The following is a 19,667-nucleotide window of genomic DNA, read 5'->3' on the forward strand; positions in this document are numbered from 1 at the left end:
CAATTTATCGGAGAAATCTGTGGTCTTGAGAAAATGCAGGAGAAAAAAGAATATAGGTCCAGAAACGTGAAGAAAGAATGAATTAAGATTAGCAAATCTAGAAGAACAGAAACATTGTATTTTGAAGCAACAACAAAGATCATCTTCGCCAAGATTCAGACCTAGTTCATTTAATGTCACACATCCAATAGGGCAACAAACCATAGCAGAAGCTCCCAGTCCTGGAAATATGGCCAAATGAATCTGGAGAAAACATAGGATGGAATCTTTACGACTGTTCATAATCAAGCTAAAGAGGAATTGCAAGAACTTGAAAAAGAAGAAAATAAAAATTTGAATGAGGAACTTGATAATCGAAAAGAGTTAGAGAAACTCATCTCCAAGATGAATCAGGAATTACAAAGTTCATCATTGCAAGTCAATTAAGTAACTATTTTTGCAAAAGAGAATCATTTTTGTGAAGAAAAACCTTATCATCACTTGATTCGTGAGGTAATAACAACATAAGGTACTAATACAGACACTGGAGAACCTTTCTCCAAACAATGCAGAGGCTCCAAACAACTAGCCAAGACATCATGTCCTGGATTGGAATAATAGATACACTTTTCAAGTATTAAGTTATATATATTAGCCTTTTTATGGGACACCAATGCTGACTTAAAGCAAGGTACAATTGCTTTCGTCCAAATTAATGGATTGAAGCCAATACAGAAATTACCTTTGACAATGGTAAGCACACAAAATGATGGTGCCTACAAAATGAAGGTGCCATATTTGAGTCACAATACTATTGTAAATCTAATGATGGCACCTACAAAATGAAGATCTAATAGTCTTGGAAATTTGTATGTGCATTGTTCTTGTACTGTATATCGTAGCTCTCATTTCTTACAAACATTCTGTTAGATGATGCAAGATGCTGGTTTGCACAGAGTGTATATTTTAGTACATTATTGAAGATCCTATACACCATGCCCAGTGATATACTACAATTGCAGCAATATTTACTGGGTGGTCTAAACAACTCTATTTAGTTTGTTAGGCTTTACTCCTAAGCAGTTGCATCTTCTAAATGCAAGTATTGATTACATCTGAAAATATTTCTTTACAAACAAACACACAGTGGAAATGGGATACAACAAATAAGGATATGAAGTTTGGTTGAACATGTACTGATGGAACCTACAAAATGAAGGTCTAATAGCCTTTGAAATTTGTATGTGCATTGTTCTTGTACACATATCATATCTCTCACTTTCTAAAAATGCTTTTACGCATGTAAATCTGTCAGATGAGGCACGTATGAGCTGGTTTGCACAAAAAGTATAAGGTAGTACATAAATAAAAATCCATTACACCATGTCCAATGCTATACTACAATTTGCAGCAGTATTTACCGGCTGGTCTAAAACAACTCTATTTAGTTTGTTAGGCTTTACTCCTAAGCAATTGCACCTTCTAATGCAGGTATTGATGAAACCTAGTTATCTGCAGATGTTAAAAAACAAATATACAAACAAACACACGGTGGAAATCGGATGCAACAAATAAGGATATAAAGTTTGGTCACATTCTAACAGACTCCAAATCAGACTGAAGCTTACCAATGACTTGCCTCCATGCGATTTCAAAAGTTCAACTGTATCAGTATGATTGTTGCCCTCTGCATCTGCAAGTGGCTGCTCGAATGACAAGAACACTTAGTTAGAATGATTACAAGTTATCAGAAAATAAGTTCAAAGCCAGACCAGCTTGATAACCAAAAATTTCAAGTGAAATATCAAATGCAAACATATAATGTAAAAATTTAGTGTAAATGTATTCACAAGTTGCTTTTCCAAGTTCAGTCAACAAAGATTTACTTTCAAACATTAAAATTTCAGTTATTGTTTTTGTTTTCCTGTACCGAAATTGGACAAAATCATAAAAGGCGCTGTTAAGTTCAAATTTCCGAATTTCTAAAATTATTTTCATGAGTTTCATAGAATGAATATGATAGTAGTTTGTTATATGTTCAGAGTTACATTTTATTTTGGGTAGCACATTTTAAATCCAAAAGAAATACGAATAATAATAAGAATTTTGTCAGTTAGAATCTACTAATAGCATATGTAACCTAGTTATACTGTAACTAGAATGTACAATGTCCTAGTCCAATACAATTAGAGTAAAAACCTTATTAGTTGCATACAAAAGCTTTAAATTATTTAATAACCTTTCACAGCTCCAGTAACCTTTCCCTTCAGAAAGGGACAAGCGACAGCCCATTTATCAACATACAAAAAGCCTGAGATAAGAGACACTGAGATAACAAAAGGGAAATAGGAAAGTCTAATGAGCCCCGTAAATGCAAATTAAAATTTATTTCAGAGTGATCCATTATATACCTTTCGTATGTCAGAATTCTAAGCTTATTGATTTTGTTTCTTTATTGCAGATTATGATCAAAATCAAGAGGTCTTGATATCTGTTAATACAAAGCAAATATGATTCAATATTTAAAAATACTGAACAAATAAATCTGATTGTCGAACTCTGGAAGGGCAGAACATTTGTTGTTTCTATGTCCTCTTTACCTGATCAACATTGGATATTAATATGAGTTGAAAAGGTGGCATGTGTTGAGTGGACGTGTCTCCTCAAGGAGGAGACATGTCCACTCAATATATAACCACTCATAATCATCGATTAGGATAGCAAACACAAATATTACCAATCAGGATTGTTAATGATTTGTCCAAGTAAACTCATATAAAGGTCGCTGATCTACAAGATGGTAGCTATAATCAAATCTGTGAAATGCTTACATAGAATCCAATCATGTGATCATTACCTGAACACTCAATAAGATGAACATGAAAGGAGAAACAACAGCTTGTCGATATACTTGAAATAAGATGACAGATATGAGGGTGTTATATGATGATCTGCAATATGTGTGTGTATGTGTGGTGTGTGTGTGTGTGAGATTTCAAGATGAACAAAAGAATAATTAGAAGTACATGTATGCATATATATATGGCAAATCAAGTTATATCATCCAGTTTATCTGATCGAAAGTTATTCATCAACAACCTCATATACACAATTTGATTTCATTACTAACATTGATTGCTAAGTTGACCATGATATTTATGTGACTGGGCCCACTGATGCCACATGAAATCTTAATTAACACAATTTCTCTCTTTTGACCACTAAACCATCCAAGGTTAGAATAGATTTCTAGAATCGACTATATCCTTAGCACAATTGACTTTTAACTGAACAATTGACCTCCATCTGACCTCATTTATAACTGCACTAACCAGAATAATGGTTTTACCTCAAAAAACTGCAGTATTGACTAATACTGCTGCACTGTGTGAAATTCTCTTGGTCGAAAGGTAAGTTGACAATGAACTGCTGTATGTACTGAAATGTGTTTAATGATGACCAATGAAAACTGCAGCTAAATGCTTATAATGAATTCAACTATCATAATTGCACTTTAAAATCCTTGAACTACAAGTCTCAGTTGACTTAGTTCATGGACCACTGGATGGATAAAATTCAGGTAAGACATGGGCTGTTGGATAAGCTAACTCAAGGCCTGTTAGTTCATGGATAACTCAGTTGAACTTCTTCAGCTAACTCAAGGCCTGTTAGTTCATGGATAGCTCAGTTGAACTAACTCATGGCTCTTGTTGGAATTTAGAATCAAAAAAACTGTGGTCTTCCTCTTGTGCATGTACTTTGCAGTTGAGTCCTCTTACATTTATGCCTTATGTGTGGATAGACAGTAGAAAATATTGTGATTTCATATGCAACCTGTTTGATACAGCCTTACGTAGACTTACCATGAATCTCACAGACAAAGCCAGCATTACACATCAGCAAGCTCCTGCTCCTACTAATGTAACATCAGGACATTTTAAAATCTCCACCTACTAAAATTGACTGAGAAGAGGTATAATCTGTTGATTCTCAGGATTCCCCATAAATCTTGACATCTGAAAGTGACTTTTTCCCAGAGGTAAAGAGGTATGCATCTCTGATCATGAAAGCCTAAAAACACACCAGGTAGTGCCTAAAAACATACCAGGTAATCCTCTCATATCCTACTACAAGTACAAAAACCGGTAGGACGCCTGAAAATAGAGTATTTCTCTGTCTCTGTTTCCAGAAAAGAGAAAAGGTAAAATATTCTATTGTCAGTCTTGATCCATCACATACTCTCAACATACCAAGAAAAAAGGAAAGAATCTCCAGTAGACACCAAAACTTCTAGAATGCTTGCATGATAACATTTACAAAATATTAGATTTTATACGCCATAAGTACAAAACATTTAAAATCTTAAGTTACGAATTTCACCCTACACAAACTTATCTTTATCTATAGAATCATAGATTAATAAACTATCTTGTTCTGCAAAGATGGTAGCAACAAATTGCAATTTTTTAACAGTTAAAGAGCTGAGACGTACATTCAGTCAGTGCTAATCTAAGAACATAAGTCAGGAAGGAGATTCAATACCATAGAAGCAGATTTTTGTAAATAGTTAAACAAAAGTATTAGCTTTGTTTGCAAAATAAACACCGATGATTTGTGGATACTGTGTAGTCATAATTAGTTGTCCATCTTGCTCTCCATAAAAACTAGGACCTTCACGTGCATTAAAATTATTTAAAGCTGTCATGCAACTGTCAGATGTCACCCTAGAGAGCAGAGACTATCAGAGACTATAACAAATTGAATGCATGGTAGAAAGATGAGTTTGGTTTAACTCTATATGAATTTCATGGAAGTCATCAAATTCATCTAGCTTCTTCACTTTTGGCAGGATAATTTGGTTTTGGATAACCTTCCTGATCATCTTTAGCATGCCTTGGTTCAACCCATAGTTTAAAAAAACTGAGATATATCGCTGATATCACGAGAAATTGTGAGCAAAACTGCCAGGCGATATAATAATCGCCGACAATATTTTGAAAAAATCGCACCGCATTTAGGATGAAAAAATCACAGTTTTTACGATTTTTGGGTCAAAAAACCGCTGATTAAGTCAACTTGAAAAACAATAAAGTTTTCTAAAACATATTTAGAGTTTTTTCATTTTTCTTGTCTACAACGGCTAACAAAAGGGCTGCAATGGCTGCTGAGGAAAGGTGTGATTACTGAGGACTATTAAGGCACACAGATTCAGGCTGCTGAGAAAACATAGAAGCACAGATTTAGACACAGGAACTATTTTGACAATATGCCTCAAAGATGCCATCACATGGAGTGCTGATTGTAGGATACATAATGGCTTTGCTCTTCAACAGGTTATAGAAAACATTTTTAGAAATTTAATGTAAATTTTGTCGGAAGTATGCCAAATTTTATCCCCAATGAATGCCTTGGAAAGTCAACACATGGTAGTCAAATCTCCTCATATGCACACCATTATTACACTCCTATATACACATCAACATCACTATATATATTTTTATAGATAAGTTTATAATATACAAATTTTAAATTATTTGAACTGGTTTTGAAAATTTATAATACTATATAATATAGATTTATAATACTATATATTAATACTAAAGTAGAATAATATTGTATATTAATAAATTCATCATAGAGAGTTATAAATTAGTATAAATTAATAACTATATATCTAATAAATCATAATACTATATATTTATTCTTAATGTTAATATGCATATGTATTGTTTATTAACAAAATTTATAAGTTTATAGTGTTTATCAATTATAAATTCATTATAGAGAACAAGTATATTTATTTATAGTCTTCATAATTATTTATTAATAAATATCTATAAAAATTACATATTTTCAATGTTCGATAAAAGTGCTGATTTATTGCTAATTATTTTGCCGAGTTTTTGGCAATTCCAAGTTTTTCAAATTTTTTGAGCTAGCCTAGATATTGCCGAAACCAAGTTTTTCAACTATGGTTCAACCAATTATAAAGATATTGCTATGGTTGGACGACTCTCTAAATCTACCTTTTGATGACATAATTGGATACTTTTGTGCACAATTGCAAACTCTCCAAGTACTCTCAAGTTTTTTTGATGGGTGAGTACTCTCAAGTTTAACTCTCGCGTATTTATAGATGTTAAAAAACGTAGGTGAAAATGTTGATGCAGGGAAAACATAGGATAAGATGCATTTTTTACATCATTTTGGTGCTATAAAAGTATACATTTTCTCTATTGAAATGTCACTTACTAATTTAATACATTTTATAATTCTATTATACAAAAAAATATATGTTTCTTTAAGAGATCTTAAATTGTAGTACTTTCTGAGTTGCCAAGTTTTCCCCACGTTTTTGTTGAGTATATGCCGATTTTTTTCCGAGTTGAAAATTTTGGGCTTGCTGAGAACTCTTTGAGTCCGAGTCTACAAACTATGCTTCTGTGTCTATTAATAATATATTTTTTATGTTAAGTTTTTCAGGAAGACATAGACTTCAGGGCACACAGTAGCTTGCTGTCTTCACAAGGGATCTCTCAATAAACATAGGCTTAGTCATTCCCCCACCAATTAAAGGGATCACAGCCCTCAAACTTATAACCTATGTGATCAATATGTAGGTGGCAGCAATTCTATAAAGGAAGTTAATTAGTATTAAATTAAAGAGTACCATTGGCAGTGATTGTGATATTGCTATCAGGATTCAACTATGCAGTTTTTTGGGTCAAACTCATTGACCCATGTTTCATGAGTAGGGGTTCACATGAACCCATCGCTCATTTAGCACATAGCTATATATTTGCATAAATAGGGAAATTTTTTGTTTATTTTTCTAGGTTCTCTAATTTTTATTTGCATTTATAATTATGTATATATTATGTTGATATATAATAGCAATTCATACACTATTCTATATATCTATTTATTAATCTCTCGTAATTTTCAATGGTGCTCGCTTCACTTAACTATTAGACATATTCTCTTTCATTCTTTGATAATTTTGTATTAATTTCATGTTAAGATCGTTTACATATCGAGTGCCCCTTAAGAGCAACAATTACAACTTATTCAAGCTCCTTTTGCAATCACACTAGAAATAACAACTGGAAGACCAAGAGTCACAGCTTAGAATCCACTTCTTACAATGAGACGAATACAACCAATAGAAGACCAAGAGTCGCAACTTAGAATTCCACAAAGATGTCCCTCTTGGGATTTGAACAAGGGTGTCCACAATGAGAACTCATTGCTTCAACCAACTAAGCTAAACCCCTTGGACATTTTGTATTAATTACACACACACACACAAAATCTTGGATATACATGTTTGGACATAAATATGTACTTTGCTTCAAGTTTGATGTATAGTGATTTTTATTCATTTTATAGTTTTAGGACTACTTGCTTTGTCCTCTCTTTTTACCTTTCTTTTCTCTTATTTTCTTCTCATTTTTCATTTGTCCTATTTTTTTGTTTTTAATTCTTCTCTTGATTTGTGTGTTGCTTATCCTTGCCCCCCTCTCTTTTCTTTTTATTAAGCTTGGGTCTGCAACACATCATTTCTCTACATTCTTAGCTCTCTCATCCTGATGATGGATCATTGAGTACGATCTGAAACATTGATATTGATAAACTCACACACAATCTCACCTAGAAGCATAAACATAATGAATGGAACACCTAGCACTCATTCTCATTGAGCATCACCCAAATGCAATGAGTAATAAATGATCCATTCATTCTCATCAAATGGGTTCATGTGAATCACTACTCATGAAACATGGGTCAATGAGTTTGACACAAAAAGCTACAAAGTTGAATCCTGGTAGCAATATCACAATTTGACTACTTGTGATTCCTATAAGCATTCAATTAGAATCAAATCAGAAGTCTCAAGAAAAAAATCAAAGTTAAAGGATTGCCCTCTTTCTTAAGGGTTGTGACTCCTTCAATAACAAGATACAAAGGGCAGATCATTTCTTGGAAAGAGAACACCACTCAAGCATTCAAATGTCAATCCATCAAGAAATATCAAATAGAAAAGGTCAATCAAGCACTCATGCAATCTGAATTTGAGAAGGTAACTTGCAAATGGGAAGGACATAAACCTGCTGTGACCTTTTCATACCATTGCCCCATTGCAAATGGGGACCCATATTTTCACTTTGGCAAAAGAGTAATTGTTTCAGGTAGCCTTTGTTTAGTCACCATCTCAGAGTCTCCAGGCCAATGAGATGAGAATGAGCAACTTTGAGTGTAAATCATGCTTGCTTGAGGGTCAGACCAAAAATCCACACTTGGTCAAGTTTTAGGAAAGAGTGAAACTTAATAAAAATCTGATGTGGAAGTGGAGAATCTGACAATGCACAAATCCAATTCTTGAGGGAATATAAAAGTCTGATTTCAAGTCTCTGTCATTGAGAGGTGTGGAAAGTAGGATGGAGGCATTCACTTGGAAAGAAAGACAAAATAAACACAAAAATAAGGTGAAGGCAAGAGGCATCTATAGCGAAAATCTAAGATTGAGAAGCATGAAATTTTGAGATGTTTTTGGTCAGATTTGGTGATGAATGAAGTAAAAATCGCAAGCAGGGATTTTTTGGTAAGGCAAATACAAAATTGATAAAGGGAAAATCACTATTAAAATGTGATAAAGCCTTGAGAGTCTGTCCATGAGTAGGGTGGAATCAGCACTACCATTGGACAGGGCAGTCCAAGGTGAGTGTGGAATCCAAGCTGCTTATGGACAAGCATGTCCAGCTCACTCCCCATTTCAGCTTAAACCTAAAAAGAGTCCAAGCAAACTTAAATTCCCCTTGTTTGGTGCAACTCAATCCCCAAGTTTGCAAAAGGATCAACTTTTCCATTAAAAGTCTGATTTCAGGTCTCTGTCATTGAGTGCTGTGTAAAGTTGGATGGAGGCATTCACTTGGAAAGAAAGACAAAATAAACACAAAAGCAAGGTGAAGGCAAGAGGCATTTATAGCGAAAATCTAAGATTGAGAAGCATGAATTTTGAGATGTTTTCGGTCAGATTTGGTGATGAATTAAGTAAAAATCACAAGGAGGGATTTTTTGGTAAGGCGTATACAAAATTTAGATAAGATAAGATAAGATAATATTATTAATGTCCAACAAAAGACCACAAAAGGGTCTGTGGGACTAAGAACTTACAACAAGATAGCTGACAGAAGCAGGAGCACCAAACGGTGTCCGAGAAAAACAAGCAAGAAACAAGAAGAGAAGAGAAGTGCCAAGGCAAGGACTAGGGGTCCTTCATTGGCATAAAGAAATCGGTCACAAAAGGATATAACTGCAAGTGAACTTGAGCCCTAAGCTCTCTTTGAGAGCTACTGGAGGAGTGTCACTGTCGGGAAAAACTACTGTGGAGTCTCACAAACCTGGAGTGACTAATAACGATAGTAATGGACAGCCTTTTCACACCCTGTGACAGAGACAAGGGTGAGAAAAAGGCATTAATGAGCTGATCAGAGGTATGATAGTGAGGAAGTAGAGACTACAAAGTACTATCACGGAGTAGGGTGGCTTCCTGGAGTTAAAGTGCGAGACATCGTTGATCAATGTAAATGAAGAATGCTGAAAGATAGAAGCAATCTCCGGATAGGCAATGAAATCTTCCTCTGATCTCATAAAAGATAGGGCAACGGAAAATAAAATGAGTCTCTGTCTTGACCTCCGCTAAAGTACACAGCTGACAAATCCAATCTTCTCTATCCATATGATGATCGGTCTAGACCCGAAGATGGCAAGAACCAACTTTGAATGAGCTCAGAGAGATACGTAGGGCATGACACCAACATCGAGAGAGGTAGCTAGGATGAACAACCCCATCACGGATCTCCGAAAAGTGCTCAGCATGGAAGGCTTTCCTCAAACGTAAACCTCCAAGAGGATTACTCCAGGTAGTGGTAATGTACTATCTGTAGATATCAAATCTGACATGCCCATTCAACTCCTGACGAGAGGGGAGGAGGTGAACAGGGGCATCCAGTGAGAATTGATATGGAGGGAGGCGGTCAATATATATCCCAATCAAGCTCAACAGAGAGATTGCCTGAGCATACTAGCAGCAAGCTCTAGTGTTAGTATCAGAGCTCACAGTCATAACAGAGGAGCAGTAGGCCAAGTAGGAGTATCTATATCGATCACCAATCGAATACACAAAACCACGGAGGCGATGAAGGAACCAAATCAAGTTGAATATGACTGCAAGTCTGAAGGGATAAGCACCAAACTCAGCTAATATAATACTATGAGGGGTAAGCCTATGACATCTAATAATACGTCGCAAAAGTAGAGTTTGCATGCCTGTTACATCCTAATTTTTGACCCAATTTAAAATGTTCATATAGCCGTTGAGGTTCACATGAAGTCAGCTGACAGTTAAATTTGTTATAATCCTGCGAAATGGTAAGATGATTAGTCATTATAATTTCAAGTGAAGATAACATGCTAGTTGATTATTTATCACGGATTCGTACATTTGAAAAGACAGTTAGTTGTTTTGATTATATATGATTGATAACTTGTTATGATAATATGATTTAACTACAAAGAATTTCCTTGTAGGGAGCATGTCGAAGAGGTGGAAGCATTGTCAGAAAAGAATTGGGCACAGGAGCATCACCATTACTAGGCAAATGGGTATGAATCATGAATCACCATGGTCGAGGACCTAGCGATTACATAACAGGATACACACATTAGACACGCATGAGCTATTAGATAAACATTAAAAACATTAATGATTCTAACTTAATTAAAGTACATACCTTTAATGGCTTTTGGTTGACTTTTCCACCACATCATTATATACATATTTATGTACGTACACATAGATATAAATTAAAAGTGACATCATTATATTATTTTTATACAAGATTTTTTATCTATTTAATAGATACATTTAAATGCATGTACAAGAAGATAAAATAAATCTTCCAAGATGAAACATGTATTTAGATATACATATTTAAAAGGTATGACCTTGGATAAACATTTAATATGTACCATCTTAATAAAATATATTTACGTGCAAGTAAATAAATATGTTTATATTATTCTTTGGACTTGTAACCTTTCAAATTCTTTTTCTTATTTATTCAATTCTTTATTCAAAACCAATTGAACACTTGGCATACTTATTTGGCGTCCAAGAGCCAAGACACTTCTTTTATGTTATGGCTTCTTGGAAGCCAAAGAGACATTTTATCTCTTTATATTATGGAAGTCGTGAGAGACCATAGAGTCTCATTCCTCACGAGATATCATTCTGCAGATTTCCCTTCGTTCTTTTCCTGCATATTTTCTACCACAATGATTATCATTTCGTCTATACTCTTGCTGAATATGTGATTGGAATCACACTTAGATTGCATTCGGAGTTCTTTCCGTGAAGGTGTCGGTTGATAGTGTTTAACCAAGATTCATGTTACTTTCCAATTTCTTTTTATTGCATCCGACTTCTTCTTCTAGCACACATCTTCCAATTACTTCGGATACCTCTGCGGGGTGGGGCTGATTGATAGCGTCCAACAAAACACCATTCTATTCCAGTTTTTTTTACCAGGTTATGTGGTGATCATATTCCAAGCATTACAATAATGTTTTATTATCACATATCACTGCAATCCAATTTACTACAGCAATAAGATACAGTCTTGTATCATGATGCAAATCATTTTGTTTAAATATCATCAGTTAGACCATCTCTAAGATAGAGTTGTTTATGATGAATAAAAGCCAAGTATCCATGACATGATATCATATCTTTATTATGTCGTTGAAGGTCAGAATCAAATGATATTTATTCTGCAACTCTATTACACTTATCAGAATTCACAGAATGTGATAAGCTGGAAACATGTAAAATTCTTATATCAATTGAAGATCAATAGAAAGAGTTGGTTGCTCTAAGATTCAAACACCTAGACTCACCCGGCTGTATAGCCAAGAAAAAGGATGAAGAGGTGAGAGAAAGGAATCTGCAATAACATGAAACAGAATCAGATATGACATAACAATGTATATCATTTTAAAAAGGAATCATTTAATAGCTCATGTGTGATCATGTTTATTGTTCCCCTGTTGTCAAGTAGAGTGGTGTGATTAGATACCAAGATGCTTAGTGGCTAACAAGATGTTCCATGTCTATTCCAGTTAAGGAGGGTCTTTCTCATTAGAGATTGTGTGGGGATAAGTTAAAGTCTGAGGTTGGGTGGTTAAGCCCCTGACAATGTTTCCCCTCTCCACAAGATGTCAAGACGTGCATCAGATAAAGATAAGTTGAGCATTCAAACATTTATTAGTAACAAGAATTTTTACTTTTATGATAATTATACAAATAGAAGATATGATTAATTTATATCGTTGAATTCGGTTATTTCCTTTGATGAAAGCAACCTTTCTCGTCAATGTAATTGGTAATCTTTTAGATTGACTGACCTTTCAACTAAATATAAAATATATCTATAGGATTGTGATTTCAATCTTTCATTTATAAGAATAATGATTATGAGCATAACTTTTAATCTTATGTTATTGCCACAATTAGCAATAGGAAGAAAAGGAATGAAACAGAGACATCTAATGCTCCAAATGATACAGTGGTATTTGATGTCCTAAACGATACAGTGGTATCTGATGCCCTAAATGATACAGTGGTATCTGAAAACCCAAGTGATACAGTGGTATCTGATGCCCTACATGATCCAATGATAATTGATGCCCTAATTAACACAGTGGTATGTGATGCCCTAAATGATCCAATGATAATAGATGCCCTAATTGATACAGCTGAATGTGATGCCCTAATTGATATAGTGGTGTTTAATGGTAATCGTCATTTGATCCTAAGTGCTATTTATGGACTAACCTGGGTGTTTGCAGAAGCATTCCTAGATTGTTTTCGGTTTCGAAATTCCATGGTATGTAGATTTTAATTTTCATAGTAAATTCATTGATGGTGTTTTCAATTATTAGTTATGAAATTTTTCTTAACTGATTGTAACCGTTAATCTCATTCACATGAACATAACTGATATAACTGTCTTCCTATGAAAATGAAGTAATAACTGTATTTCTTTGAATATGTTAGTTGTTAATTAAGACCCAGAAAAACTGGATGTTACAATGCCCTCGATCGAGGCCCAATCCAAGACCAAAAGAGAAGGCCCCAAACCACAGAGCCGTAAAGAACAGTTGATCATACCAAAGAATCCAGGAGGAACAACTTGGACGAAATATCCTGAAATTTCTCTGAAGCACTGCCTCTCAAGTATAGCAAAGGATCCCATGCCCTTACTGACTTTGGACTGGATAGTTGATCTCATACTGAAACGAGGTCCAGAGAACTTCACTCCGAGGTACATATACGAAGAAGTAATTGCAATCTCCTGTCCCTGGAAGAAGTGAAGGTGAGAGGTCTTTAAGCAATTAAAGACCATAACACGAGTCTTACCCAGATTGACCACAAATTTTCACTAGTCACAAAAGGAAGCCAAACCATCAAGGAGCCTCTGTAGACCCTCCAGAGAAGAAGCTAAAAGAACCACATCGTCGGCAAAAAGGGGAATGGAGATCAAGACCTAATGAAAGTAACACCCATCACCAAGAAGTGAGAAGTTCATAAGGAAGTCCTCAAACTCATCAATATACATACCAAACAAAGTTGGGGAGAGAGGGCAGCCCTGCTTCACCCCAATGGTGCTATGGATCGGAACTGAAAAGCCCTCAAGAGTCCTGAATCTACCCACCACCATCTAATACAGTCTCATAATAGCAATTAACAGCATCTCAAAAATCCCAATCTCACGAAACCTCTAGAATAGAGCCACCCTAGGAACAAAATCAAAAGCCTTGCGAATATCTACAAAGCAGCAGTATACGTTCACCGATCAGTGTCTAGCCTCCTCAATAATAGCCAACAATGTCAAAATGTGATCCATGGTTTGGTAGTTAGCCCAAAAACCAGGTTGTCGTCTAGCTCTACAACCTCTCCTATCAAGCTCTCTGGATATCATAACATTCAGGGCTATGGCATAAAGTTTGGCAAATGTATGCCCGATCATGTAGTTGCCAAGGTCAGAGATAGGCCCAGTCTTATGAATCGGATAAATTAAGTGCTTTGACCAAGGATCTGGGAAACTAGTACAAACCCCTCTATTGAAAAGTATAGAGAGGTATAAGCCAAGGACAAAGGCACCAAACTCAAAAAGTTCAGCCTGGAACCCCTCCTCATCAGCTACTCTATTGCATCTCATAGATCTAATGGCCTCATAAATGTTGGAGGGTGTGAACAAGTAACAATGAGGAGGCGGAATGGGGTGGCTAGATGGCTGACCAAGAATGTCATAAAGTGCAACGGTGTGGGAGGATAGGGAGCGAAAGTCAAGCGTGGAGAGCAAGGGGGGGCCAGCGGGGGAACATGGTGCACCAGAAGAGCTGGGGATTGTGGATAAGCGTGGAGCATAGGGACTTACACTAAGACACGACAAAGGATTGTTTCTTACAGCAAAGAAAACAGAGGTAAAAAGAACAAAGGTGAGCATACACGGGGGAATAGGCCTTAAAAGTTGATCGCACGAAGTGATAGAAGGATTTGCAGTCAACATTGAACCATTGGTTCATAGGGCATGTGTTACAGCGTTTGGTTCTAAGGGAGAGCAAAGAGTGGTGAGGGATGGAAAGGAGAGAAGACTCCCAAATGGCAACAGCAAGTAAATCAAACATGGAGGCCTCAGAAGAGTCACTAGGTTAAGGAGCCTCCTAAGATGGGAGGAAAAGAGCTCACTATTGCCGTCAAGGAAGCAGAAGCTTGCAAGTGGTGGGTAACGACAAACAAGGGGTGAGAAAGGAAAAATCAATATTAAAATGTGATAAAGCCTTTAGAGCATGCCCATTAGTAGTGTGGGATCAGCACTGTCATTGGACAGGGCTTTTCAAGGTGACTGTGGAATCCACACTCCTTATGGACAAGCATGTCCAACTCACTCCCCATTTCAACTTAAAGCCTAAAAAGAGTCCAAACATGCTTAATTTCCCCTTGTTTGGTGCAATTCAATCCCCAAGTTTACAAAAAGATTAACTTTTCCATTAAAAAGAACAAAAACAAGTCACTGATCAGAAAAGTTCATCATCAAATCTCAAATTTCTGGGTGTAGGTAGACATCAAAACCACCTCAATGCCATGGACAAAAAACGAAAGGGCACGTTGCGACAAAGTAGCTTTGGAGGTGAGTAGGATGAAAATGTTCAAGAACGTGAAGCTTAAAGCTTGTCCGAGTGCACTATCTTTGGACAAGGTTGTCCAAGCATAGTGTGGAATCCACACTTGTCTTGGACAGCTTTGCTCAACACTCTCCTGAATTTCGCACTTTACTAGTCAAACTTGCACCCCATGTTGTGTTACTTACCCAATATTGTCATTTTAGACTACAAAAGATTGCTAAAAGAAAACTCAGAAAATAAGATAAGATAAGATTATTAACGTCCAACAAAAGACCACGAAAGGTCTATGGGACTTACAGTTTACAACTAGAGAGTTGACAACAGCAGGAGCACCAAACAATGTCCAAGAAAAGCGAACAAAAACAAGAAATAACAAGAGAAAAGAAGAGAAAAGACAAGAAGAAGACTATGAGTCTTTCCTTGGCAAAAAGAAATCAGTCGCAGAAGGATAAGACTATAGGTGAACATGAGCCCTGAACTGTCTCTGTGAACCCGTGGAGAAGTGTCGCTGACGTAAGTAACCACTGTGAGATCTGACGGATCTGGAGTGACAAGCAGAACTAGAAGAAGCAGCAAGTCTTTTCACACCCTATAAAGGAGTTAAGGGTGCAAAAAAGGCAGTAATAGGCTGGTCAGAGCAAAGTCAGTGAGGAAGTAGAGACTGTAAAGTACTATCTCGGAGCAAAGTGGCTTCCTAAAGATAGAGCACAAAACACCATTGGTCGCAATAACTGAAGAATGCAGAAAGAGAGAAGCAGTCCCAGAACAAACAATAAAATCTCCCTCTGATCTCATAAAAGATAGGGCACCGAAAAATAAAGTGAGTCTCTGTCTCGACCTTGGCTAAAGTACACAACTTATAGATCTATTCTCCTCTATCAGTATGAAGGTCTATCTTAGCACGAAGACGATGAGAACCAACTCTAAAAGAACCTAAAGAGATATGAAGGGCATGACTCCATTGTCAAGAAAGGTAACTAGGGTGGACAATAATTGCATTACTAATCTCAAGAAAGTTCTCCGCATAGGCCACCATTCTCGAACATAAGCCACCATGAGGGTTAGTCCAAGTAGTAATAATATACTATCTGTAAATGTCAAGTCTGACATGCTCATTTAATTCATGTCTAGATGGGAGGAGATGAGCAGAGGCATTCAAAGGGAACTGATAAGGAGGGAGACGATCAATGTCAATCCCAATCAAGCTTAACAGAGAAGATGCCTATGCATACCAACAACGAGCCCGAGAGCTAGTATCAGAACGTGCAATAGCAATAGAGGAGCAATATGCAAAGTAGGAATATCTGTCACACTCACTAACTGAACCTACAAAACCACGTAGACGACGAAGGAACCAAACAAAATCAAATATAGCGGCAAGACTGAAGGGATGAGCACCAAACTCTGCATGAATGATACTGTGAGGAGTGAATCTGTGACATTTGATGATGCGTCGTAGAAGCAATGCCTGAACCCGCTTGATCGAGGCCCAATCAGAACTAAGGAGAGAAGGCCCCCAAACCACTGAGCCATAAAGAACAATTGGTTGAACAAGGGAGTCCAAGAGGGATAACTTGGACGAAGTATCCTAAAAATGGTGTCTGAAGCACTGTTTCTCAAGCATAGCAAGAGAACCCATACCCTTGGTAACTCTAGACTATATAGCTGGTCTCATACTAAAACGAGGCCCAAAAAACTTGACTCCCAAATACATATAAGAAGAAGTGATCTCAATCTCCTGTCCTTGAAAAAAGAAGTGAAGATGAGAAGTCTTAAGGCAATTAAAGATCATAATCCGAGTCTTACCCAAATTAACTACTAGTTGTCTCTGAACACAAAAGGAAGCCAAACCATCCAAAAGCCTCTGCAAACTCTCTAGAGAAGAAGCGAGAAGAATCACATTGTCCGCAAAAAGAATAATGGAGATCAACACCTGGTGTAAGTAGCAACCATCACCAGGGAGCTAAGACTTCAAAAGGAAGTCCTCAAGCTCATCAATATACAACACAAACAAAGTGGGAGAAAGAGGACAGCCTTGTTTAACCCCAATGGTGCTATGGATTGAGACTAAGAAACCATCAGGAGTCCTTAATCTACCCACAACAATCTCGTAGAGTCTCATGATAGCTGTAAGTAACATCATGATAGAGATAAATCAGAGCAAAGCAATCAATCAGAGGTTGAAACTGAGAATTGTTGGGCATCAATACAAAGACTGAATGTATAAATTTTCAATATCAAGATAAATTTACCATACAAATGCTTCAAATCTGTTTTGTTTATCATTTTTGCAAGCTTTACACAAGTTTCTTTTCTTGTTTTGCAAGGTGCTTGATGGAAGGAAATAAAGGAGGGTGGCTTGATGTTGAAGATCAGGATGGAGATGCAAATTCAATGGCAACATAAAGATGGAATCAAAAAGCCAAGGCTACAAGTAGGAGGAAATTATTAGAACTTGAATTTCCTTTGCAGATCCAAAATCAATTGAGGAATTCAACTACATAAAGAACCTCATCATTCAAGATGCGAAGACCAAGAAGTTAAGATTTCAAGCACAAGAAGTTTCAGGTATGAGAAGATTTCAAAGAGTATAGAGAAAACTTATGAAGATAAAGCAATTTGGGACTATGCCATCACAATTGGAGGCTTGATAATATTGAGTATCCAGAGATATTTTCTCATTGCCAAGGAATTGATCAAGTCTATGAGATAAGAATGTTGAGGTGGCGCTTATTCACCTTCAACCAATCAAAAGGCTTCAATTGCATGTGCCCAATCACATTCAATCAAATCATGCCAAATGTACATGTGGAGCCCACATAAAGTCTTTACCTAACTAATTTTTTCATTAGCTAATAAAGCAATGTAATTTTTCTTATTGGCCCACAAAAAGGTAGAGCATTATCATTTGTAAGCTGAGACTCGGAGAGATTGTTGAAAATATATTGTCAAATTGTTCCTTATTCATTGTTGGTTTTCATGTGGATTACTTGTACCATTTTGGAATATTGCATGATTTATAAATTTCCTCACTTCAGTGGGATTTCATTTTATGTTGAGTATAAGTAGTTGAGTAGACAATTGGAAGTTAATAAGAATCTATCGTTGTGAAACTCACCTAATCCATACCATTAGCGGCTGATTGCAAGTCTGTCTTGCATGGTCAACTCAAAGTTAAGTGAAAGTTGAATGAAATTTACTTCGATTATTGCTTGCAAATTGATATGCATCTTTTAATGGTGTTAATGTAATGGTAATAGTTTGAACGTCTTACATTTAACTTAGGAGATTGCACTAGCTTGGTGGAAGTCGGTGGCAAAATGAAGTCTAGCATAAACACTAGTAAAAACACAAACCCGTCCAAACTCTCTTGCATTCTAGGAATAAAATAGTTTCCTAAACGCTTGTCTTTTGCAATTTGTTTAATTAGAAGCAACTGAAGAGTTCCCATTTGTAAAGTTGAGGTCCATTAAATGAATAATGTAAGTCCCTTTGTGATACCAGCACATCACATCATTACAACTGAGTGAAAATATACAATGAGCAGAACCCTTGGGGTTGTCTCATTCGATCACATAATCGATATACATTGTTTAGCATATGAGCTTCCTTGTTCAAGAAAGAATTGGAAATTTGGTGTTTCATCCTGGAATACTAAGTATTGGATTTTGCATGTTGAAGCAGCCATCAAACTCGCATCAACAAAACCCTTCCAAGTTCACCAATATTAAGGATGGAAATCCTTGTTTCTCTTATCAAATCTGAATGAAAACCCAAATCTTAGTCAAGGAAGCCAAAATCCCTCCAAGGTGAACTAAGATTTTAAAAAATGAATAGCCTTAGAGTACTCTTCGCAAGTTAAGGACAAAAAACTATTAATATTTCTACTACTTAATTAAGGTCAAGAACCTCCGATTTGGCAGATTTGAAAGTATTTCCAAAGAATTCAAGATATGATCGATGTCCAAATGATGTCATATTTATCGATCTAATTATCATAATCAATTCATACTGGTTGCAAAGACATTACCATTTGAGTAAGGATAATTATCTTAAGGTAAAAATAAGGAATATCCTCAAAAGGGGGATTACAGCATAAGTTCTGAGGTACACCCCTAAGGTCTCCTGCACCAATACACATATGTATGGATACGGCTTTGCCCAAGGGCCCTGGGTGCATACCTGGGAAGGCATACCCTAAATTGCCCCTAAAAGGAACCAAAAAAAGACATTTTTTTTTACTTTTCTTTGCATCCAAAGAACCCTAAATCACCCCTAAAGGCATTGTTGCACCCAATACAAAATTCATTTTACTCTATTCACTATCTCTTTTCTCATTTTGACATTCTGAAGGGTAGATGATGTATATTAATTATATGACAGTGTGATATAGTATTGAAATTCTAAACTATTGATAGGCATTTAATATCTTTATAACT

The 19,667-nt window shown here is 36.1% G+C and overlaps 1 protein-coding gene across 1 annotated transcript in view; it reads right to left on the reverse strand.

Annotated features, from left to right (window-relative positions):
* The window catches only part of VIK (VH1-interacting kinase), a 142,343-nt gene that overhangs the window by 119,343 nt on the left and 3,333 nt on the right, over nucleotides 1-19,667 (reverse strand). Inside the window, exon 2 of the mRNA XM_089807724.1 lies at nucleotides 1,608-1,682. Within this exon, the coding sequence (XP_089663850.1) occupies nucleotides 1,608-1,682 (75 nt within the window). The remainder of the gene's footprint in view (nucleotides 1-1,607; nucleotides 1,683-19,667) is intronic.

Source organism: Cupressus sempervirens, chromosome 10 (genome assembly GCF_028749045.1).
Source record: "Cupressus sempervirens isolate cs-2001-9-10 chromosome 10, ASM2874904v1, whole genome shotgun sequence".
Taxonomy (NCBI): domain Eukaryota; kingdom Viridiplantae; phylum Streptophyta; class Pinopsida; order Cupressales; family Cupressaceae; genus Cupressus; species Cupressus sempervirens.